The 25,365-nt window shown below is 34.5% G+C and overlaps 1 protein-coding gene across 1 annotated transcript in view; it reads left to right on the forward strand.

Moving 5' to 3' along the window:
• PPP4R4 (protein phosphatase 4 regulatory subunit 4) overlaps positions 1–25,365 on the forward strand; it is a 109,182-nt gene that overhangs the window by 69,597 nt on the left and 14,220 nt on the right. Inside the window, exons 15-22 of the mRNA XM_081292951.1 lie at positions 15,220–15,325; positions 16,662–16,809; positions 20,108–20,252; positions 22,598–22,639; positions 22,726–22,800; positions 24,470–24,539; positions 24,841–24,927; positions 25,200–25,293. Coding sequence (XP_081149077.1) covers positions 15,220–15,325; positions 16,662–16,809; positions 20,108–20,252; positions 22,598–22,639; positions 22,726–22,800; positions 24,470–24,539; positions 24,841–24,927; positions 25,200–25,293 — 767 coding nt within the window. The remainder of the gene's footprint in view (positions 1–15,219; positions 15,326–16,661; positions 16,810–20,107; positions 20,253–22,597; positions 22,640–22,725; positions 22,801–24,469; positions 24,540–24,840; positions 24,928–25,199; positions 25,294–25,365) is intronic.

Here is a 25,365-nt window from a genome sequence, read left to right on the forward strand (position 1 = left end):
GTACCCACAACCTCACTGTCTCACCCTAGGAGGCCATTTTCCCAAGGCTTCCCTTGAGCTCCTTAATATTAGTTTGGGTTATAGTGTCTACTGGGGTGGCTATGTGACCGATAAAGTTTATACTGAAAACTGTATGTCTTACTGAAGATGACCTTTTAGAGTTAAGGAACAAACACCTGACCCTTGAAATAGGGTTATACTTAAACCTCCTTATGAAGTTAGTTGTTTGCTTTTTTCATAAAAAATTTTCAGAGAGGATTGTTTTAATCCTCAGATTACTGTATATTTAATATGATATTCCAATTCCATTTTGTGAAAGTTTTAAAAGCTCCAGATAATGTTCTGTTTTGGAAATTTTTTGAAAAAAAGTATTTTCAATTTGTATTATTTATTTTCAATGAAAGTGAGATGCTGAAAGTTAACAGTCATCTCAAAAATCGAGAATCAACTTTAGCTTCAAAGATTTAAAAATGAGAAAAAATATGTTAGCATTATTTGCAGCTTAGGAAAACATAAAAAGTACTTGGCACACATTGTATTAACTACCACCCTACAAGCTTATTTCACACATCAAAGCCTAGCTGAGAAATTAAAATTTGTATTGCAGTATAACAATCTCAAAGAGTGATTTTGACAATGATACATCCTTATAAGTTTCACATTTAATAGCATGAATGTACCACATTGGACATTTCTCATAAAATGAGCATAATTTATTAAGTTAATTTTATTCAGCAGTAATTTATTTAAGTGTGTTCTATATATGCCTTACTTGTCTAAGAGCTGAAGTTATAGCAATGACAACATAGACGAACAGACTCCTGTTCTAATGGAGCTTGTACTCTATTTTTTCCCCACTTTTTTTTATTGGTGTGTTATAGTTATACATACTAAGGGGATTTGTTATTACATATTCATACATATACACAATATACAATAAAACAACATAATTTGGCCAATTTCACCCTCGAGCTCTTCCTGCATCTCCCTCCCCATCTCCCACTCCTTGGATCCTTTCCTTTATTGATCTCTCTCTGATTTTCACGAGTTTCCCCACCCCTAGCACCTTTCTTTTCCTTTTTCCTCTCTAGCTTCCACATAAGAGAGTATATAACCTTTAACCTTCTGAGTTTGCCTTATTTTGCTTAACACAGTGGTCTCTAGTTTCATCCATTTCCCCCCCAGATGACATACTTTCTTTTTTCTTTATGGCTGAATAAAACTCCATGTGTTTATACACCACATTTTCTTTATTCATTCTCATCCATTGATGGACATCTAGGACAATTTCATAGTTTGTTTATTGTGAATTTATGCTGCTATAAACATGGTTGTACATGTATCATTACAGTAAGATGATTTTAATTCTTCAAGTTAAGTACTGAGGAGTGGTGACACTGGGTCATATTGTGGTTCCTTTCCTAGTCTTTTAAGGAGTCTCCATACTATTTGCATAGTGGTTATACTAATTTATAGTCTCACCAATGTTATAAAAGTGTTTCTTTTTTCTCCATATCTTCTCCAGCATTTATTATTATTTGTATTCTTTATGACTGCCATTCCGACTGAAATCTCAGTTAAATCTTGCATTTCCCTGACTTCTAATGATGTTGAACATGCTGTTTATATTTCTTTTGAGAAGAAGTGTCTGTAGTGTTCCCATTTATTAATTGGGTTATTTGATTTTTTTTGGTATAAAGATTTTTGTGTTCTTTATATATTCTAGATATTAATCCTCTGTAGAAGAATAGGTATCAGAGATTTTCTCCTACTCTATAGGTTCTTGATTCACATTCCTAATTGTTTCCTTTGCTGTTCAGAAGCTTCTTACTTTGATGCTGTCCCATTTATAAATTTGTGGCATTATTTCCTGAGCTTAAGAGGTCCTTTTGAGAAAGTTTTTGCCTGCACCTACATGCTGGAGTGTTGACCCTGTTTTCTTCTAGGAATTGCATAGTTTCTGTTCTAATCCCTAGGTCTTTGATCCATTCTGAGTTGATTTTTTGTACAGGGTAAGAGATAAGGATCTAGTTTCATTCTTCTACATGTGGATAACCAATTTTCCCAGCCCCATTTGTAGAAAAGACTGTCTTTTGTCTTTTCTCTATGTATGTTTTTGACACCTTTGTGAAAGATTGGATGAGTCTTGATGTATGGGTTTGTCACTGTCTTCTATTTGTGTTCCTTTGGTCTGTGTGTCTGTTTTTATACCAGTAACATGCACTTTTTGTTATTATAGCTGTGAAGTATAATTTGAAGTCAGGTATTGTGATGCCTTCAGTGATATTTTTTGGCTTAGAATTGCTTTGGCTGCTTCCAAATGAATTTTAGACTGTGTTTTCTAGTTCTGTGAAGAATGTCATTGGTATTTTGGTGGGGATTGTGTTGAATCTGCATATTGCTTTTGGTAGTATGGCCATTTTAACAGTATTAATTCTCCTATCCATGAACTTGGTTAGTATTTTCATCTTCTGAGGTCTTCTTTTTTCAATGTTTTATAGTGTTCATTGTAGTTGTCTTTCACCTTCTTGGTTATGTTTTAAGTTCCCCCCCCCCCCTGGTGAAGCTATTCTGAATGGAGTTGTTTTCCCGACTTCTTTCTCAGAAGATTGGTTGTTGGTTTATAGGAAAGCTGTTGATTTTTGTAAACTGCTGCTTTGCCAAATTTGTTTATTAGCACTAATAGTCTTTTGGTGGAGTTCTTTAAATTTTCTAGGCATAGGAACATATCATCTGCAAACAGTAATAACCTTCTTCCTTTTCTATTTTATCCATTTAATTTTTTTTCTTGAATAATTGCTCTGGCTAGAATTTCTAGCACTATATTTAACAGAAATTCAGCTGAGAATCCTCCTGGTCCTGGAGTTTTCTCTGTTGGAAGGCTTTTGGTTACTGCTTCTATTTCATGGCTAGTCATTGATCTGTTTATGTTTCCTGTGTCTTCTTGATTCAGTTTGGCAGATTATATATGTCTAGAACTGTATCCATTTCTTCTAGGTTTTCCAATTTATTGAAGTATAAATTTTTAAAATAGTCCCTAATGATCCACTGGATTTCTATGATGTCTATGGTGATTTCTCTTTTTTAATCTCTAATTTTATTAACTTGGGTTTTCTTTCTTTTTCTTTTGGTTAGTTTGGCTAAGGCCTTATCAATCTTGTTTGTCTTTTCAAAGAACCACCTCTTTGTTTCATTGATCCTTTGTATTTTTTTTTAAGTTCTCTATTTCATTAATTTTAGCTTTGATCTTAAATAATTTTTGGAATTGGTTTGTTCTTTTTCAAGGGCCTTGAGATGCATCATTAGGTTGTTTATTGGAATCTTTTTAATTTTCTTGTGTAGGCACTCATAGCTATAAACTTTCCTCTCAGAATTGCCTTCATAGTGTTGCAGAGGTTCTGATAGATTGTGTCAGTATTCTTATTTGAGTCTAAGAATTTTTAAATTATCTCCCTTGATTTCTTCTATCACCCATGCATCATTCAAAACTGTCTTATTTTATCTCCATATATTTATGTGGTTTCTGTAGGGTTTGTCGTGTTGTTTTTAAATTTCATACCATTATGATCTGATAAAATGCAGGGAATTATTCCAACTTTTTGTATTTGCCAAGAGTTGCTTTGTGACCTGAAACATGAATTCCAACAGAACACAGAAGAACAACTGAATGAATTAAGGAAGTCAGTATAGGATATAAATGAGAAATTTAATAAGGAGATAGAAATATTGATAAAAAACCAAACTGGAGGACTCAAAATGATGGATTAGAGAAGGTCACCTACTTGGTTGCCTGTGGTGTGAAACCGAGAAATCAGACAAGCAGCTTCTCAGCAAGGTGAGAAGGGGGCACATTACTGGGAATTAATTTTTGACATTAAAAGCAAAAAGGACTCAGGAGGTTGGATATAACAAAATAAATAAGAAATCCCTAGCACTGCTGCTGCTGCTGGTGGCACCTGCCAGCGTGATTCCCCTTGCACTAAAATAGTAGAGGCATACATCAATTAAAGGAACCCACATTCTTAGGAGGTTTGGGGTATCTGGGTACATAGAAATCAGAGATCAAAGACACTGCCCAAGTCACCTGAAAGGTATCCTGCACAATATCCTTGTGCAGGAAAGAAGCTACATCTCTCCCAGCTACCAGGAAGAACAGAGAAGGGAACCATTTTGCAGCTTCAGTGCTGGGGAATGGTAGCTGGGGGAACTGAATCCTTGCAACTGTGCTGGGCCCAAAGTACAGGTCTGGAAACCCATGTGGGATGGCATAGAGTATGTCTAAGTAACCAGGAGAATATCAAACAAGGGAGTATGGTCAGGGAAACATACCCGGCTTCCCCCAACCCCTCCAGCCTGGTTGCTTGAAAGATCTGCTGGGAGAGATGCACCTAGCCAGAATTTGAAAGGGATGGGTAGGAATAGAATGAGTTCCAAGTTGGAACCCAAGAGTCCAGAAAACATGAAGTTCACAAGTGACTAAGGCGAGCAAGCATTGGCCCCTCCACTGTCTGAGTGAAACCTGGAGGTTTTTCCTGGGGTCCAGTCTCCCAGAGTGGTCTGGGAACTGCTCGGCCTGGGAAGTGCACTGATTTAAAGTCTTCAAACAAATCGCCATTCGAGGAAGAACCTAGAGGCTCCCTACACCTAACCCCCACCCCCAGGAGTCCCGCCTGTATACTTTCATACTTCAGCAACCCCACCTAAGACACCTGAGAAGGGAAGCTGAGAATCTTTTCAGCCCCAATAGAAATAATTTGTTAACTTTTCATCAAGATCCTTTTTCTGTCTTTTTTCTTCTGTTAATTGTGACCTGAATGGTTCATGGACACTTATACATATCTGTTTCTTTTTTCTCATTCCTAGTATTTTTTGAAGGCAGTTATTTTTCAGGGGTCAGTATTTTGAGTATAAAGATGTTTGATTTGACTATATCAGTTTTGTTCTTATATTTTTATTTTTTATTATTTTTAACATTTTTATTTTATACATTTATCTCTCAATTATCTGTTTCCCTTGATTGCCTCTTTTACACTGATAACAACCAATCTTTTTTGATGTTTCTTTCACTCTTCCTTTATTTTTTGCTTCTATTTTCTCTCCTCCTCCCTCACAATCATTACATCCTACATCACTTCTTTTCTATCCCTGTTCACCACTTAAAATTGTAAACCTTTATGTAAACTTACTGTTTTTACCATAAGCAATAACTGATCATGTCATTTCTGTTTAGTGTGATAATACTATAGATGCCAAAGCAAGAACTCTTTGGTTTAATGCTGTAGTTGTTTGCATTCGTTGTTGTTATCTGTATCCCCCTAAACTGTGAGGTACTAGAAACCTTCGGGACACTATAAGTCCACAGGGTAGAAAATCTGCTGCCTCCAATTCATACTGTTAAATGGGTAGACCCACCAACAACGTGAAAAAGCAAGGAAACAAATCACCTCAAATAAACCAAAATAATTAAATAACAGAATCCATGAACACCACAGTGGAAGAAGTGTCAGAGAAGGAGTTTAGAATGTTCACAGTTAAATTGATCTGTGAGGTAGGAGATGAAGATGAATTAAGAAGTGACTACAGGGAGAAAATAAAGGAACTGAAAGGTCACTTCATTAAAGAGATAGAAATTCTGAAAAAAAATCAAGCATAAATACTCAAAATGAAGAAATCTGTAAACCAAATTAAAAATTCACTGGAAAGGAAAGCATCACCAGCAGACTGGTCCACTTGGAAGAAAGAGGTCCAGGCAATGAAGACCAAATATATAATCTTGAAAACAGAGTTGACCATGGAGAAAAGATGTTAAGAGACCATGAACAGAACTTCCAGAAATATGGGATAACATGAAAAAACCTTGTAGAAACAAACTAAAGGAATGTACAATGTTTTCAATGCAATAATATCTGAAAATTTCCCAAATTTTAACAATGAAATGGGAAATCAAATACAGGAGGCATAGAGAACCCCAAATATACAAAATTATAACAGACCCACCCCAAGACACATTATTTTGAAAAAGCCTAACATACAGAATAAGGATAGAATTTTAAAGGCTATCGGAGAAAAACAACAGGTAACATTTAGAGGGAAACCAATACAGATCTCAGCTGGTCTCTAAACTCAGACCCTCAAAGCTAGGAGGTCTTGGAATAATATATACCAAGCTCCGAGAGAAAAATGGATGCCAACCAAGAATACTATAACCAGTAAAATTAAGCTTCAGAATTGACAATGTGATAAAAACCTTCCATGAGAAACAAAAGTTAAAAGAGTTTATAACTAGAAAGCCTGAAGTATAAAACATAATAAGATATTTCATGAAGAAAAAATGAATAATAAAAGTGAAAAACCAGCAAAGGGAGGAACTACTCTAGAAGAATAGTCAATCAAAGGAGAATCTAGCTCAAATAAAAACCAGAAATAAATCAAAATGACAGGAATAAAAATCATATCAATAATAACAATGAATGTAAATAGCTTAAATTCATCAATCAAAAGACATAGACTGGTAGATTGGAATAAAAAACAAGACCCAACAATTTGCTGTCTCCAAGAGACTCATAGGCAGATATATCCATAGACTGAAGGTAAAAGGAAGGGGAAAATCATATCATTCATATGGGTCTCATAAACAAGCAGGGGTTTCTATTCTAATATCAGATAAAGAGGACTTCAAGCCAAAATTAATCAGAAGAGACAAAAAAAAAGCCATAACATACTCTTAAGTGAATTATATATCATCAAGACACAATAATTGTAAACCTTTATTCCCCAAACAGTGGAGCATCTGCATACATCAAACAAACTTTCTCTATTTCAAGAATTACAACACAATAATACGGGGTGACTTTACATGCCTCTCATCACTGGAAAGATCTTCCAAACAAAAAAATAAATAAAGAAGCTATAGAACTAAAAAATAGAATTAATAGTTTAGACTTAAGAGGATATACAGAATATTTTATCCATCGATGACAGAATATACTTTCTTCTCAGCAGCACATGGATCCTTCTCTAAAATAGAGCATATCTTAGGCCACAAAACAACTTTTAGTAAACACAAAAAATAGAGATAATACCTTGTATCCTATACGATCATAATGGAATGAAATTAGAAATCAACAATAAAATAAAAAATGTTATTCTAACTTTGGAGACTAAATAACACAGTATTGAATGAATGATGGATAGCAGAAGAAATCAGGGATGAAATAAAAAAATACATGTAAATGAGATTAGCTACACAATATACCAAAATCTTTGGTACATTAGCAAAGGTAGTTCTCAGAGGAAAGTTCATTGCACTGAGTGCATTCTTCAGAAGAATAGAGAGTCACCAAATAATTAACATTACACCTCAAAGCCCTAGAAAAAGAAGAACAAATCAACACTCAAAACAGTAGAAGACAGGAAATTATTAAAACCAGAGCTGAAATCAATGATATTGAAACAAACAAACAAAATTTTAAAAAATCAATGAAAAAAAGTTGTTTCTTTGAAAGATAATTAAAATTGATAAGCTCTTAGCCAAGCTTATGAAAAAAGACTCAAATTTCTAAAATTTATTATGAAAAAGGAAATATAACCACAGACACTACTGAAATACAGAGAATAGTCAGAAACTATTTTGAAAATCTATATTCCCAATGAAATAGAAAATCATGAAGACATTGACAAATTTCTAGGGACATATGACTTACACAAATTGAATCATGATCACACTGAATCAGAATCGTAGAAAATCTAAACAGATCGATTTCAAGCAATGAAATTGAAGATGCCATCAAAAGCTACCAACAAAGAAAAGCCCAGGACTGAATGGATTCTCAGCTGAGTTCTATGAGACCTTCAAAGAACAACTTACACCTGTTTTCCTCAAATTATTCCGTGAAACAGAAAAAGAGAGAACCCTTCCAAACTCATTCTATGAAGCTAGTATCATCCTATACCAAAACCAGATGAAGACACATAAGGAAAGAAAACTTCAGACCAATATTCCTAATGAACATAGACGCAATAGTTCTTATTAAAATTCTGGTGAACTACACACAAAAAATACATTTTAAAAAAGAGAGTGTACCATGATCAAATGGGGTTCATCCCAGAGATGCAAGGTTGTTTCACCATATGGAAATCAATAGATGTAGTTCATCACATCAACAGACTTAAAGACAAGACTCGCATGATTATCTGAGTAGATGCAGAAAAAGGATTTGACAAAATACAGCATCCATCCATGGTCAAAACACTAGAAAAACTAGGGATAATAGGAACATACCTCAGCATTGTAAAAGCTATATATGACAAACCCAAAGCCAACATCATTCTAAATGAAGAAAAACTGAAAGCATTTCCTCTAAAAACCATAGTAAGAGAAGGATGTCCCCTTTCACCATTTCTATTCAACATAGTTTTTGAAACCCTAACCAGAGAAATTAAGCAAAAGACAGAAATTAAATGGATACAAATAGGAAAAGAAGAGCTCAAACTATCCCTAGTTGCTGACATGATTCTATATTTAGAAGACTCAAGAAAATTCACCAGAAAGCTTCTAGACCTCATAAATGAATTCTGCAAGTAGCAGGATACAAAATTAACACCCATAAATCAATTGTATTTCTATCCCATTCACAATAGCCTAAAAAAAAATTGGGAATCAACCTAAAAAACAGACGTGAAAGATCTCTACAATGTAAAAACTGCAAAAAACCAGAGAAAGAAATTGAAAAAGACCTTAGAATTTGGAAAGATCTCCCATGTTCTTGGTTAAGCAGAATTAATATAATCAAAATGAGCATATTACCAAAAGCACTATATGGATTTAATGCAATTCCTATTAAAATTCCAATGATGTTCCTCATATAAATAGAAAATCAGCCATGAAATTTATTTGGAAAAAATAGAGGCCCAGAATTGCCAAAGAAATCCTTAGGAAATTGAAGCTGGAGGTATCACAATACCAGACCTTAATTTATATTATAGGGTGATAGTACAAAAACATATGAAGAATAAGATATGAAGAATAATGAACAGAATAAAAGACAGAGACAAACCCACATACATACAGCTATCTCATCCTAGACAGAAGTGCCATAAAATACATTGGCGATAAGATAGTCTCTTCAACAAATGGTGCTAGAAAAATTATAAATCCATATATGATAGAATGAAATTTAATCCCTATCTCTCATCCTGCACTATTAGACCCTGCACTACTAGAAGAAAATGTAGGCCCAATTCTCCATTATGTCAGGTTAGTAACCAGCTTCCTCAGTAAAAATCCTAAAGCATAAGAAGTAAAATCAAGAATCAATAAATGGGATATTATCAAACTAAAAAGCTTCCTTACAGCAAATGAAACAAGAATGCGAAGACGGAGCCTACAGAATGGGACAAAATCTTTGCCGCCTGTACCTCAGATAAAGCATTAATCTCCAGGATATACAAAGAATAAAAAAAAAAAACTTACCCCCCCCCCGCAAAAAAACCCCTCCAACCCCCCCCCCCCCGCAAAAAAAAAAACCCAAAATAGTTATCCAATCAATAAATGGGCAAAAGAACTGAACAGGATCTACACAGAAGAAAAAATACAGATGACCAACAAATATATGAAAGAATGTTCAACATATCCGGCAATCAGAGAAATGCAAATAAAACTATACTGAGATTCCACCTTACTCCAGTCAGAATGGCAATTACAGGAATACAAGTAACAATAAATGTTGGTGGAGATGTGGGGGAAAAGGTTCACTCATACATTGTTGGTGGGCCTGAAAATTGCCACTCCAGAAAGCAGTATAAGAGATTCCTCAGAAAACTTGGAATGAAACTAACATTTGACCCAGTTATCTCACTCTTTGGCATATACCTAGAGGACATAGCATCAGCATACTACAGTGACACAGCTACATCAATGTTTATAGCAGCTCAATTCACAATAGCCAAGCTATGGAACCAATTTAGGTGCCCTTCAACAGATGAATGGATAAAGAAAATGTGTGTGTGTGTGTGTGTGTGTGTGTGTGTATACACACACACCACATTTATATATATATATATATATACACACACATACCCACATACACACACACACAAAATGGAATATTACTCATCCATAAAGAAGAATGAAATTATGGCATTTGCCAGTAAATGGATGAAACTGGAGACTATTATGCTAAGTGAAATAAGCCAATCCCCCCAAAACCAAAGGCTGAATATTTTATCTGGTATGTGGATGCTGACTCACAATAAGGGTAAGAGAGGGAAGAATAGAAGTTCATTGGATTTGATAAAGGGGTGAAAGGGAGGGGAGATGGGAAGAGGAAAGACAGTAGAATGAATCAGACATAACTTTCCTATGTTCATATATGAATATATGACCAGTGAAACTCCATATCATGTACAACCATAAAAGTGGGATTCTAATTAGAATAAGTTATGTATCATGTGTATAATATGTCAAAATATACCGTCATATATATCTAAAAAAATAAATTTTTCAAAAAAGAACTGAACAGAAATTTTGGGAATGAAAAATACAATAAATCAAAATGTTCAGTGGTAAGTGCCTCTAATAGAGTAGACCATGTGGAAGATAATGTGGCCACCCTGAACATTTAGATGCATTGAAAAACAAGAAAATAAGTAATTATGATCTGGGTATTCAGGAACTCTGGGGCACTTAGAGCACAAATTTAAGAATCATTGGAATTAAAGCAGTTTTCAAGGTGCAAGTTAAGGGAATTGATAACCTCTTCAGGGAAATAATAACAGAACATATTCCAAATAAACCTTGAGAATGAGATGGACATCCAGATACAGGAGGCATTCAGAACCCCAGATAGACAAGGTCAAAAAACAACCTCTCCCTGACACATTATAATTAAATGCATAACATGCAGAATAAGGCTAAAATTCTAAAAGCCTCAGAAGAAAAAATATCAGATACTTTTATAGGCAAGCCTATCAGAATCACTTCTGATTGCTCAGCACAAACCCTAAAAGCCAGAATGGTTTGGATTGTTGTGTTCCAAGTCCTAAACGAAAATAACTGTCAGTCATGATGGCTATGTCAAGCAAGACTTTCCTTCAGATCTGAAGAAGGAAAAAACCTTCCAATATAAGTATAAATGAAAAGAATTCATGAGAAGTAAGCTGATACTAGAGAACTTACTTAACAAAATACTCCACACAGAAGAACCCCAGAGTTCTCAAAGGATCAAATACTCCACACAGAAGAACTCCAGAGTTCTCAAAGGAACAAATATTATTTGAAGAGTTACTAAGCAAATGAGAAGCTGGACCAAATTAAACATTACAAATACATCAAAATGGCAGGAATTAATAAGCATCTCTCTGTAATAACATTGACAGTAAATGGTCTCAATTCTCCAGTTAAAAGACATAGGCTGGCAGAATGGATTAAAAAACAAGACCAACTATGTTGATTGCAAGAGATGCACCTTATAGGCAAAGGCAGCCACAGGTTGAAAGTGAAAGGATAAAAATTGATATACAATGCAAATGGAAATAGAAAACAAAAAGAAATAGCTACTCTCACCTGAGAAAGCAGATCTGACACCAAGATTAATGAGAAGAGATGAAGAAGATCACTTCATAGTGGAAAGGGAACAATCCACCAAGAAGATGTAGCAATAACAAATATTTATGCCTCAAACATGGGTACCTCTGATTATATAAAAGAGACACCACTTGAAGCCTCACACAGGCCCCAGTACAATAATACGGGGTGATTTCAACACATGTCTCTCAACATTAAGTAGGTCATCCAGATATAAACTCAGTGAAAACTCTTTGGACCTGAAAAATAACAGAAATCAAATGGACATAATAGTCCTCTATGGAATATTTCATACAACAACAGTGAATACACTTTCTTCTCAAAATATACAATATTTTAGGTCATAAAGCAACTCTAATACAGGGATGGTAGAAGAAGTAATCAAATATAAATAAGTACATTAATAGGAGATTATAAGTAAAATGAAGCTTGATTTTAATTGTTGGTTTCAACCTAATTATACAGTTGGCATGTTTGTGTTTAGGATATCAAAAGAATATATAAATATTCTGAATTGTTAGCTTCAGGAAAGAGAAATGACTTACAATGTAGAATGTGAATGAGTGCTTTTAAGGGTGATATATATAATTAATTAATTTATATATTATATATATGTATTTTATATATAATGTATATATTTTTTAGGTATTAGGCAGTGAAACCAGCGGGGCTTAACCAATGAGCTACATCCCCAACCCTTTTTTATATTTTATTTAGAGACAGGGTTTCGCTAAGTTGCTTAGGGTCTTACTAAGTTGCTGAGGCTGGCTTTGAACTCACAGTCCTCCTGCCTCAGTGTCCCTAGTCTGTGGGATTACAGGCATGCACTATCATTCCTGGCTGAGAGAGATGTTTTACTGTTCTCCTTTACAAGGAGATAATTCCACACTCTAAAGCAAATACACAATTATTTTAGCATGTTTTCTGTGCTCAAACAGGACACATAAAGACATTTATATTTTTAGTACCATACTTATAATATTCATTCATCTATTCATTCATTCAACAAAATTTATAGTGTCCTTACTATGTGACAAGCATTATTCTAGGTGCCAGGAATATAATAGTGAACAAAAAGCAAAGGATCTATTCTTATTCAATTTACATTCTACTGAGGACATCTGACAACATTCATAATTATTCTTTAATATTACTTAATATCCAATTTATATTAATGCCGCAGTTTGGCTGGGCACAAAATAACCGAACCGCCACACAACCTTGTAGGTTCAAAACAGGAACTCCTTTATTCTCCGCACTCCGGTGAACGCCACGCACATGGCCTTCTCTGGGGACACACCACACACCAACCAGAAATCCCTCCTCCCGTACTTCCCCAACCAATGGGAACTCTCCGGGAATCCCCGAGAGAACTCCAAAGTAGCAGGTGGACAGCAGGGGTCTAATATACAAATTGAATATACAGCTTAACATAACCATTATCATCTCAATGGCTTGCTGGTCACCTCTCAACCACTGGCAAAAATGACTGGGCTATAGCTCTCAGCATATTAATAGCTTAGCAAATATCTCCCAAGTGAACTTTATGATTATTTTATTTCATATAGGATCCAGTTAAGATCTGTACCTTGCCTTTGATTGTTATATCTCTCAATTTTCCTTCTCTCTTTTTTGGGGGTGGTGGTGGTGGTGGTGCTTGGGATAGAACACACATCCTTATCCATTCTATGCAAGTGCTCTCCCGCAGAGCTACATTCTCAGCCCTCTGAATTACCATTTCATCTAGAAGAGTCTCCCTGTCCCTCTCCACTTGCTCATGACATAGATTGTAGAAGGGACTGGGTGGTTGTGCTGTAGAATATTCTAGCTTATTATCTGTTGGATTGCTGCTTATCTGTGTTCCTTGTAAACCACAAGTTAGACCTGAGGGCTTGCTGTGATTCAGGTTAAGCATTTTTGGCAAGGAAACTTCAGAGGTGCTATTGTATATTTTACATTAGATTACGTCTGGGTGATTGTTCCACTGTTGGTGAGCTAAGGGTGGTTATGCAAAGCTAGTTTTTTCCACCACTGTGGTCTGTACTGCAGTCTGCAACTGATTCTTCAACCCTCTGAATACTCAGTTTCTCATCAGTCTTGACTCAATAGTTTTAGCACCCATTGATGACTCTTGCTTGAATTACTTTATTTGAACTTGCAAATGAGTGATTTTTAAAAATTCCATTGTTTCTTAGGCCTCATTAATGGTATTCTTCTATGAAGAAGTGCTTTCCCTCATCCACATGGGTATTTGGTTACCCTGAGAAAACAGGTAAAATCAGGATGGAATCTGAATTTTTCCCATCTAATTTTCAAATTTCAGAACTAAGACTTGGTGCAGTGACCACTTATAAAGGTGATAAGTCAATTTTGATTTTGGTTTTCTCTCTCTGAGTTTCTCTCTTCAGACTCTTTTTTAAACATTAAATGATATCTTTGTTGCAGTCATTATTCTTCATGTTTAAATTGTCACAACTTCAAGATGGCTTTTATGTTCTTTTGACATGATATTATGTTTGTCTTTGATTTCTGACCCCTAAGGATATTTACCTTATATTATAAGGTATATATTATGTATGAGTTGTAAAGTGTATATATTTTCATGTGACTAGGGTATATGCACTTGAAATTATTTCATTATACCCAAAAGAATAATGTGCTTTTATTTAGTTTCCTATTTATGTAAAATTCATTTTAAGCCCCTTATGTTTCTGATTATTTATCTTTTTCAAGATTTCTGTTCTAAGTCATAGCAGGTATCTTCTTTTTACATTCAGCATGAAATGGTACCTAGTAGGGTGGAATGGCATGTGTGAAGGGGATTGGACTGGCAGGCATTGGTGTCTCAGCAATGGGGCACTTGATTCTGCTTGAATTTCAAGGATTCCCACTGTAATTGTCTTAATATTCAATCATTGAATATTGTGATATTTTATGTATAATTCAGGCTGGTGATTTTGAATTTATATCTGGTTGAGAGATTTTTCTCTAATACGTGGTTTGAATAAAACTCACTAAATAAGTGATTGAATTCATTTAGAGTTAAGGTTCTCTTCAGTGATGTGAGGAGGAATTCAAAGGACAGAGGTGTTGGAATACTGGTAAGAGTGATTGACATGGGCCCTTTGGATTTTAAGCTTTGTCCCATGGGCCGGAGATTGTAGTGAATGATGCTGAGGTTGAAGAACCAGAAAGATGGAAGAGTGGACCTGACCATTGGGTCTCTACCTTTTTATTTTAGAATGAGTGGGACATTTTGGGTGATATATCTGACAAATGTTTTAGCAAATGTTTGTTGAATGAATGAGTGACAGAATCCAGGAAATGGGGAACTGAGCCATATCTGAGGAACATGTCATCTAAGATGATGTAACAAGGAAATGAGAGTCAAACTTAGATGATTGAACATGACTATGTTACCATAACTTTGTACTGTGTTGTATTGGTTGATTTACCTGAGTGATTTTAACATTAAATTAGGAAGACTCTTCTAGAAGGATGTAAATTCAGTGATTTGAAAAGCGAGTGAAGACTCCTCTTTTAGCTACTAACTTAAAATTGATTTGGTGGGGGCAAATTATTAAGAAAATGTATTAGGTTATAGTGTAATTATATTTCTTATTTATTTCTTTAAGAATGTCTTACCTGTCCAAAAGGCAGCTTCACGAACTCTATGTGTTTTTCTACGATATAACCGTAAACAAGAACAGAGACATGAGGTCATTCAAAAATTAATTGAACGTAAGTGATGATTGTCACTTATTTTGAAAACAAAAAACAGAAAGTAACCAAATCAATGGGCTTGAATTAAATATGAATTGTGTTAAGTATTGTTTCACCAATAGGCAAATGTTGGTAATTGTCTAGTGTGTGCATTCATTTTAGTTTTGTCGATTAATTTGTGTTTATTTTGGAAATCTTTATGGCAGGATCAGATCTGCGATGAATGAAAATAGTAATTACTTGGAGCCTTCTTGTGAATTTCAACTTATGTAAATTTATGTTGAAATCCTAGTTCCTTCCTTGATGAAACATTATTTGGTACTAAAATATGAATAGAATATTTATTAACCTAATCACTTATTTTGTAATTTGTTTTCAATATTAGTAGAATTAGTAGAAAATATTTTTCCCCTTGAATAAATATGAGTCTAGTGAGTTTAGATGGTTTTACTGTCTTAAAAAACTAAGTCATATAACAAATGCAAATTCATTTTAATTTGTTAAGGGCTAAAGTGAAGGCATAAACTTTAGTTAAAGTGTTAATTCTAAAAATAATGGCACATACCTACAAATGCTTAGTGAATTTGCTATTCATTGAATATTTGACTCTTACTTATTGAACAGTAATGGGATTTTCTAGTTATTGGAACTTGCCATTTTAAGCATTGCTATTTTTAAAAAAAATAGAGTACTTTTATAAAATTCCATTTGAGAAAAATTATTTTCAGTACTCTTTAATCTTTCTTCTTGAGGCCTGTTGTAACTCAGTTTTTATTCAGAATGTTTTAGTTTGCAAGAAGATTCTATTTGGTTTTAATATTAAGAACTTTTCTTCTGAACATTTATGCAAAAAGTAGAACTTGATCTTCTCAAAGCATGTTTAAGGAAATAAGAATATGTTATGGATTATTAAAAGATTTGAAGTTATATAATCCTATATTTAATTCTAGCAGGTTTTAGCCTCTCTGAATGTTAGCTAGCACTAACATTCTTATATTTTAGGAGGGGTAAGTATGTGCATCCCATTGGATTGTTTTTCAGGGTTAGATGAGATATCTTGTGTTAAGTACTTAGGATATAGTGAATGTTCAAAAAATAGTAGACCTGGTCTTTTAATAATTAATATTTGTGGCATTTAATACAATATGAATAAAACATTTTGCTGATTTTTGAGGTGTCAATAATTTTGGAATCTACAAATCTGGAGAATATAATGTGATATTTTTTCTTTTATCTCTTGGATTTGCTAAACAAATTATGGGTTTAAATAAACTTGACACAGATTTTGTGTGTTTAACATTGTCATGCATAATTTCATGTAGGAAAAATTAACTTACTTTTTTTGTTGTTTTAGAACTTGGTCAAGGAAAAAGTTACTGGAATAGGCTTCGATTTTTGGACACCTGTGAATTTATCATAGAAATCTTTTCCAAATCATTTTTCTGTAAATATTTCTTTCTGCCTGCTATTGAACTGACACATGATCCAGTAGCAAATGTAAGGTATGTTGCCATTCCCTTTCTGTAGGCTCTCTCTTCATGTTCTATTTCCTGTGCTGTTCAGAAGCTTTTTATATACTGCCTTCCTACTTATTGATGCTTGGTTTTATTTCTTAAGCTTAGGGGTCTTATTAAAGAAGTTGGTGCTTGTACCAAAGCAATGGAGTATTGACCTTATGTTTTCTTCTAACAATTGTGAGTCTTTAATCCATTTTGTTGATTTTTGTGCAAGGTGAGAGAGATAAGGATCAAAGTTCTTCTTCTACATATGGATATAGTTTTCCCAGCACCATTAGTTAAAAAGGTATCTTTTCTCCAACATATAGTTTTTGGCACCTTAGTCAAGTATCAGATGGCTCTATGTGTGTGGGTTTGCCTTTGTGTTTTCTGTACTATTTCAGTGGTCTTTTTGTCTGTTTTGATGCCAGTGCCATGCTGGTTTTGTTACTATGGCTATGTAGTATAATTTGAGATCAGATATTTTGATGCCTCCTGTATTGCTCTTTTTGCTTTGGCTATTTTGAGTCTTTTATTCTTCCAAATAAATTTTAGGACTCTTTTTTAGTTCTGTGAAGAATATCATTGGTATTTTGATGGAAATTGCATTGAATCCATATATTGCTTTTGGTAACATAGCCATTTGACAATATTAATTCTGCCTGTCCAAGAATGTTAGGGGGTCTTTCCATCTTCTGAAGTCATCTTCAATTTTTTTTCAGTGTTCTATAATTTTCATTGTAGATCTATCACCTCTTTTGTTAGATTAATTTCTTAATATTTCATATCTGTTTTTTGAGTTAGAAAAACAGATAAATTTTGCATGTGATAAATCATCACTTATAAAAGCAGTTGACAAAAATAATTCAAAAGAAAATGAATCATCTGTACTTTGGTCAGTATGACTAACAGCAGTGCAGACTCTTTTAAGAGCCATCTGCCAGTTCAGAAATCAAGTGCTTAATCAAATATCACTCCATCAATTTGGGGAAGTAGGAGATCATTGCATAGGAATTTGTCTTGGTCCTCACTCTTCTGCCTGGGCAGCTGTCAGCCAAAGATGGGTCCAGTTACCTGGCTTTTGGGTACCAAAGCCTTTACCCAGTGCTGTAGAGATGTGCAGACAGAGTGAAGGCTATCACAGCCCAGAGTGGTAGGATTGTGTAGGTTAGGAGGATTGTTTCTGGAGCCACATGCCTGAGCTGAGATTGCCCCTCTATACTGGCTGGGTGTCTTTGGGCAAGTTAGAAGACATCTTTGTGCATTGATTTTTCTGAGTACCTAATTCATAGGAAGGAATTAGGAATTAATAATTTACACAAAGAACTTTGCTTACCAGAAATGTGTGGTTCTTAATCTCAAGAATTTGATAAACTTATGGGCCCAGGATTCTTACAGAGATAACCATTACTGAGCCTTTCGTAGCTTCTGCTGAATATGTTTCTAGACATTCCTTGCGGGGGGGGGGGGGACAATAAAGCATGCATAGACTATTGAGTGTTTTTATCCTTCCATAAGTGAATGTTTAAATGTTTACCTAAATTAACTGAGTTTAGATAATATTAAGGCTAGGAAAACCCTGTTGGTATTCAAAGAAGCCTCTCCTCAGCTGCCAGAAATGAAATGCCTTCTCCTGGGGCCCTGGGACTCCTTGGTTGTGTCACCAGCATCCGTGGTGAGTGCTGAGTGAGGTGTCAATAATTTTAGAGTCTGCAAATCTGGGGAATATCATGTGATTTTTTTCTTTTATCTCTTGGATTTGCTAAACAAATTATGGGTTTAAATAAACTTGTCACAGATTAATATTGCTGCCATGCTGAACATTCTAGAGAAAGACCTACTTTACCTTTTTTGAGTCATGAACAGAAAATTTTGTCATATCTGAAGACTTCTCAACTGAAGATTCTGCTGAGAAAGCATCCTAGAAACTCTCAAAATGAGATTTAGCTGTCTCAAAGCTTGCAGTAGAAATAAATTCATTCACAGATGAATGAGTGAATCCAGCAGCTGTGAGAGAGACAGTGGCCCAGCATCCCTGCCCCAGACGGGCTCTGGCTGAGGAGATGGAGTTCTGCAAAGCAGAGGGTTTCCTCTGAGCCATCTCCTCCTGGGAAGGCCTTCTTCCCAGGTTACCTCCTCCTCCTCAGCATTCTTCAGCCTCCTGGGTCTAGATCTAGTCTAGACTGGGTGTGCTTCCTTTCATCTCTCTTTTCTCTCACAGCACTTAGCACCTTGGTAATCTCTCAGATCTCAGGGTGTGACCATCACCTGCTGAGGATATATGACTTTATCTCCTGCAAGGACATCTACCTGGAAAACAGCCCATGTGGCATTTCCACTGCTTATCTAATAGGCTTCTCAGATTGAATCTGTCCAGAATTCAGTCCTGATCTTGCTTTGCTCCTTCTGCAGTCTTTTTCATCTCAGTAAATAACCGGTTCATCTTTTTACTTGCTCCGGTCAAAATTTTAACTCCTTTTTTTTTTTTTTTCTACATGAAGTATCTCAGCATATCCCGCTGCTTGCAAAATATATGTAGAATCCAGCTACTTCTAACCCCTCTGCTGCTGCCTGTCTGGTGCATTAGACCGGTAGCTCTTACAAAGGCCTCTCGTTTCTCTTTTCTCCTTTACCACCTACAGTCTAATCTCAAAACAGCAGCCAGATGATATGACATTTCTTACTGCACTCAAAATAGAAGGTAGTCTGCCTACAGTGACCTGAAGAGCCACAAGCTGGCCTCTTGTCACTGCTGTGAGGTCTCCTGCTAATCTCTCTTTGACTGTTTCTACACAAAGCCAGTTTGCTCAGGTGGACCGCTTACTAATTTGGGGCAACACCAGAGGCAAGGTCCCTGTAATGCTCTTCTCCAGATACTTACATGGCTCATATTCTGCTACTTTTTAAGTCTTTGGTTAAAGGGTATATCTGCAGCGAAATCCTCATTGATCCCCTCTCTCACCGCCTGCTTTAAAGTTGAACCACCCTCCTCCTCTTGTTTCCCTCATTTGTTTCTCTGTAGCACTTAAACAACTATCAGAAAAAATTGTGCACATTTGTTTATTCTCTCTTTCGTATCCCCATACTGGGATGTGAATTTCCCAAGAGGAAAGAATATTATTGGTTTTATTCCTTTTCATATCTCAGTATCAGAATAATGAATTTCAAACACATAAAACATACTTCATAAACATTTATTGCATGAATAAATGATTCTCAGGCTATCTCAAACTCGGATTTTCTTTGTTCTGTGTTACTATTATTCTTCATTGAACCATTCATTATAAATATTAATTTATTACAGAATGAAACTTTGCTATCTGTTACCCAAAGTCAAGTCAACTCTGAAGATTCCTGCAGATAAGCATCTACTTCAGCAGCTAGAAATGTGTGTGCGAAAACTGCTGTGCCAGGAAAAAGACAAAGATGTCTTGGCTATTGTGAAGAGAGTGAGTGTTCCTTTTGCCACAGTCTTTGTTTCTTGCATTCACATAGTATTAAGTGTAGTTTTACTACTTTAGCTTGACAGGAGAGCAGTATGTTATGATATTTATACCCTTGCTAAAGTAGTAATTAGTAAATGATTTGGTTGGTGTGTGCTACACAACTGGATATGAAAGTTCCTTCTGAAGGGCTGTGAGATATTGTGCTTTTATTTATAGTGTATAATCTCCAGAGGAGCTTATAGATTTTTCTTATAAGTGATTATATTCCAGTAAAATTTGGTAAAATTAAGAAAGTCACATCTTATAGAAACAGACTTGGAATGGCCTCCGGATTACTTCAGTGGATAGCTTGACTTTTCAAAAGTCCTTGATCTGGAAATTCTGCATCTGCTGTAGATGGTGTTAGTAAGTGGCAGAGCCAAGACTTGAACCAAGGGCTGGTATTGACCCCTCAACCATATTTCTTTTAAAATAGTGTGACATTTATTATTTTTGTTTTGTGTTGTTTTGTTTCAGTATGAGGTCTTATTACATGGATTGTTTGGGAATATTGGAAAACTAAAACAATTAGTATTTGGGTTAGTAAGCTCAAACCTTAAAATACTTTGTAGTTTTCAAAACCTTTTTGCTGAATATATAACTGGAAACTCATGAAATGAGAGTTATGACTTTTATCTGTTATAAGATCAAACTGAATTAAAGTAGTTACTTTTATGAAGCTGAATGTGACATTTAGAACAGTTTTTGTGCATTTATTTTTTGTGTGAGAAATTAATTTGTTAATGTTTTAAATAGATTAGCATCATTGATAAGAAAAAAAGAAAATCCTGTGATTTTTTCCCCCTTTTATTCTAAAGATTGTTGCCAGGTGTCATAAGGAACTTTTTAATAAAGTGATTTGATAACTCAGTTATTAATTAGTAGAATAATTTACTGAAATGTGAATTCCTCTTTCCTCAATAGAAATAACCAGAAACACCTGAAGTTAGACATGCAGCTAGATTTAAACACACACATGCATGCACATTTGGTTCTGCCAGACACGTCTGTCTTTACTATTTAAGTATAATTATTTTAACTTGTCAAAATAATAAACGTGAGAGAGTTACTTTTCCAGAAGAAGTTTTTAATTCTAGAGATATTATAAGGTGGGGTGGATCTCCTAAAAATCAAAGGGAGATCAGTAGAGGAACGAGACTATGATAGGAAGCAGGGAGGGAGGGAGGAAGGGAGGGAGGAAATGCTGGGGAGTGATATTGGCCATATTATATTGCTATATTGTATGCATGAATGAATATGTAACAACAAATCCTATAATACGTACAAAATATTTTGAACCTGGAAAAAAAGAGAGATGTTATAAGCTACCTTCAAAAGTAGGTACAATAATAATTTAATTAAATTAGTGGATTGATAATCCACAATGGATTATTCTGGAGTGAAGCTTTTATTTTAAGCATATTTTTCATAATGAGGTTAATCTGTCTCATGAAATTCTGTAGTTAACACTGATCAAACTGAGGTATTATTAATTTGGGAAACTGAGGGAGCTGCACCAAGCTTGGGGATAAAAATGGAATAGCTCACTGTAACTAGGTTTTTAATATGGAAAGTAATTTTGTCTAAAAAGGGATATTTCATGTCATGAAACATACATTTTTTATAAATTTGATCAAATAGAGTATCAAATAAATCTTATATGTTGACAATAGATAGCTTTAAGTTTATGAATGTATAAATTTACTTTGGTCATTAGGGTTACTTTTGTAGAATAAATTTTAGGAGAACTGTTCTCTGTCAGAAATAGAACCATGGATTAAATTGACCATTATTTGATTAGAATTATGTTTTCAGACTGGGAAAATTCTGAAAGATATCTATATTTAAGAAAGAACTTTCAGAGCAAAGCCTTTTCTATTGGTCAGACTACTGAAATGATAAACAGTCTCTGTGGAAAGGACCTAAGGATTTTAATCCAACTGAGAGCTTGCTCCATGTATATTTAGCTAAGAAATTTTTTAATATTTCAAAAACTGTGTTCTATTTCTTAAAGTTCAGAAAAGATTGGCACTGGGAGTTAGGAATTAATTAAATTGAATTTAGTGTTTAAAGCCTCTAGACTTGTTCCTCTTAATGTTAAACACTTCAGAAAGTTAAAGTGGATCCTGGTGCTAATACACAGAGGTTGATTGAAACTGTAGAACTGGGTAGAACTACAGAGTTTTCTCTTCAGCTCTCCTGCAGTGTGGTAGTCTTCCCATTGAACCTCCTGGGAAAGGAGTCTCTGAGAAATGGTTGATTGCTTGAGTTTAGTTACTATTGAATAATTCTAAAAACTTCCTTTCCAGACTGTACTAGAGTTGGACAGAATGGAAATGTCTATGGATGCTGTAAGTGAACTCTCTTTACCTTATATGGAAAGAAAGGTTTAAACACAGGCGCAAAGTCACCATGAATGTTGGCCATGTTGTTACAGTTTCAGAAAAAGTTTTATGAAAAAGATTTGTTGGATCAAGAGAAGGAAAGAGAAGAACTACTTCTTTTGGAAATGGTATGCTTTATTGTTTTTAACAAACATACACACATGCTCTTTTTTGAGAAGTGTTAACTGTGCTTTCTTATTAAACTTAAAAATAATTTCTTTTATCATATTACTTCTTTTCTTCCTAGTGTCTTAAGAAGGGTCTTGGTTTTCTGAAATCTATTCTTTCATGAACTGGCAAAAAAAACCCACTACATTTGAGAGACTTAAAAAAAAACTACTATATAGCAGTAAAACTGACATAAAATTAACTGCGTATATTTAAAATACATAGTTTGATGAGTTTTAACATGTGGACCTAACCTTGACCCCATTACCACCATCAAAGTACCAAGCATTTTCATTCTCCCATATTTTCAGATGCCTCTTGGTAATTCGAATCATCTCTTCTAGTCTCTAGAATCCACTGGTCTAGTTTCTGTCACTATATAGTAGCATTTTTCTAGAATTTATATAAATTGAATCATTTGTCATTCTTCTTTCTATCAGTGTAATGGTTTTTCAGATTCATTCCTCTTTATTTTGGGGTAGTATTCTATATTATGCATATGCTTGTGTATTTACATTTTAACAGATATTTGGGTTACTTCTAGTTTGGGGATATTACAGTAAAGCTTCTGTAGCTGTACTAGTGGGTATGTAATGGTATCTCATTATGGTTTTAAATTGTATATACCTGGTGCCTAAAGATTTTGAGCATCTATCCTTTTTATTTATTGGCCTCTTGATGAAATTTGATTTCAAAATTTAAAGTGGATGGTTTCTTATTATTATTGAGATGTCAGATTTCTTTGTGCTTTATAAATATAACTCGTTAGTTACATATTATATATATTATAAATATTTTCTTGGAGTCTGTGGTTTATCTTTTCATTTACTTAACAGTATGTTCTTTTGAAGAACATAAATTTTTAATTTTTATAAAGTCCAATTTATCAGTTTTTTCCTCTTTTATTCTGTTAATATATTGAATTACACTGATTTTTCAAATAACAAATCAATTTTGTGTTGGAGGCAAAACCTACTTGGTGATGACATGTTATCCTTTCCTTTCTCTATTTTGGCTAATGTTTTTATTAAGGAATTTTACATCTGTATTAATGGATTTCCTAGTGAAATAGGTTTATAATTTTATTTTTAAATAACTTTTTGGATTATATTTGGTATTAGAATTATTCTGGCCTTATAAAACAAGATGGGTAGTACTCCTGCCTCCTCTATTTTCTGAAAAATTCTGTAGAGACCATTTTCTTTCCTCTCAACCTTTTAAAAGAAGAATATTATTTTGCCATTTACCAATTAGAAATTGAAATAGCTAAATGGAGATTGTTCTTTTTGTTTTGGAAAAAAAGGAAGAAATTAAAATAGCCAATAGTAACATGTTTTGCTTATGAGCATCAGTAAATACCTTCTAGAAAATAAAGGCTCATTAAAACAGTGATGCAAAACTCAGTGTTTTTTTTTTTTTTTAATCTGGGTAAACCCAAAACTGTAGATTTGTAAAAGAGCACAAATTTGAAAGGACAGCAAATTCTTTAGACACAAATATGGAAAAACCCCACTTTTTAAAGATAGTTTTCCAAACTAATTGTATTTCAGAAGCTTAATTCTTACCAGAATGACTTCCTAACTCTGTTTCAGCTTTTCCTTTAACATGGAGATTCTGTTCTCCTAACAGGAGCAATTAGAGAAGGAGAAGCAACAGAATGATGGAAGGCCCCTGAGTGACAAGATCTTTGATAAGAAACGTAAGTTGTTTGTGAAAATCATTTGCTTGGTGTAGCACAGAGACTGGGGATACATGAATAAATGGCAGCAGCCAGTGTAAGATTCAGATCCTTCGAGAGGAAAGTTTGGGGTGGGGTTAAAAGCTGTGAGATTGTGAAATTAGTCACTAAATAGCAAAGAAAACATGGAGATATATATAAAATATTTGGAAAAGAGTGCTGCTTTACTAGGGTTAGTGATTCCTATTTTCTGTATTTTACATTTGTGGAGATTCATAAGGACTAGAGGAAATTATAAAGTTTAAAACAGAGTTTGTTTTAGGCAGAGACACTAAGACACTGACGCAAAGTCTGCCCAAGAGCATCCCCATCTCTGTTCCTGGACCCTCTTCTAGCACCCCATCAACAAGTAAGAAGTGACTTTTTTATGTCTTTTTTGAAAAATTTACTGCTAAATGAGCTATGTTATCCTGAAACATCTTTTGCCTTTTACTGTTAATCATTTGGTGGTTCTTAGTGGTAGTGTGGGTAAAAGATTCTTCTCCATTCAGATCAAACTAGGAAGAACACTCAGTCCATTTGTGTTTTACTGAAAATGGTGGGCTTGGGGAGGAAATGGGGGAGGGGCAACTAGGCTGGACTGAACAATTGCATTTTCCTTTTTTCTGCTTATTACTCTAGGCAAAGAAATCAAGAAATCCAAATTGATTCGAAGCCAGTCTTTTAATAATCAAGCTTTTCAGGCAAAATATGGCAACTTAGAGAAAAGTGCTAGGTATGACCTGTTAGCTATTCATTTTTAACTTTTGATTTTATAGTCACATGTATATATTTTGTGAAACATTAA

This window comes from Spermophilus citellus (genome assembly GCF_964194105.1).
Source record: "Spermophilus citellus genome assembly, chromosome: 4".
NCBI lineage: Eukaryota > Metazoa > Chordata > Mammalia > Rodentia > Sciuridae > Spermophilus > Spermophilus citellus.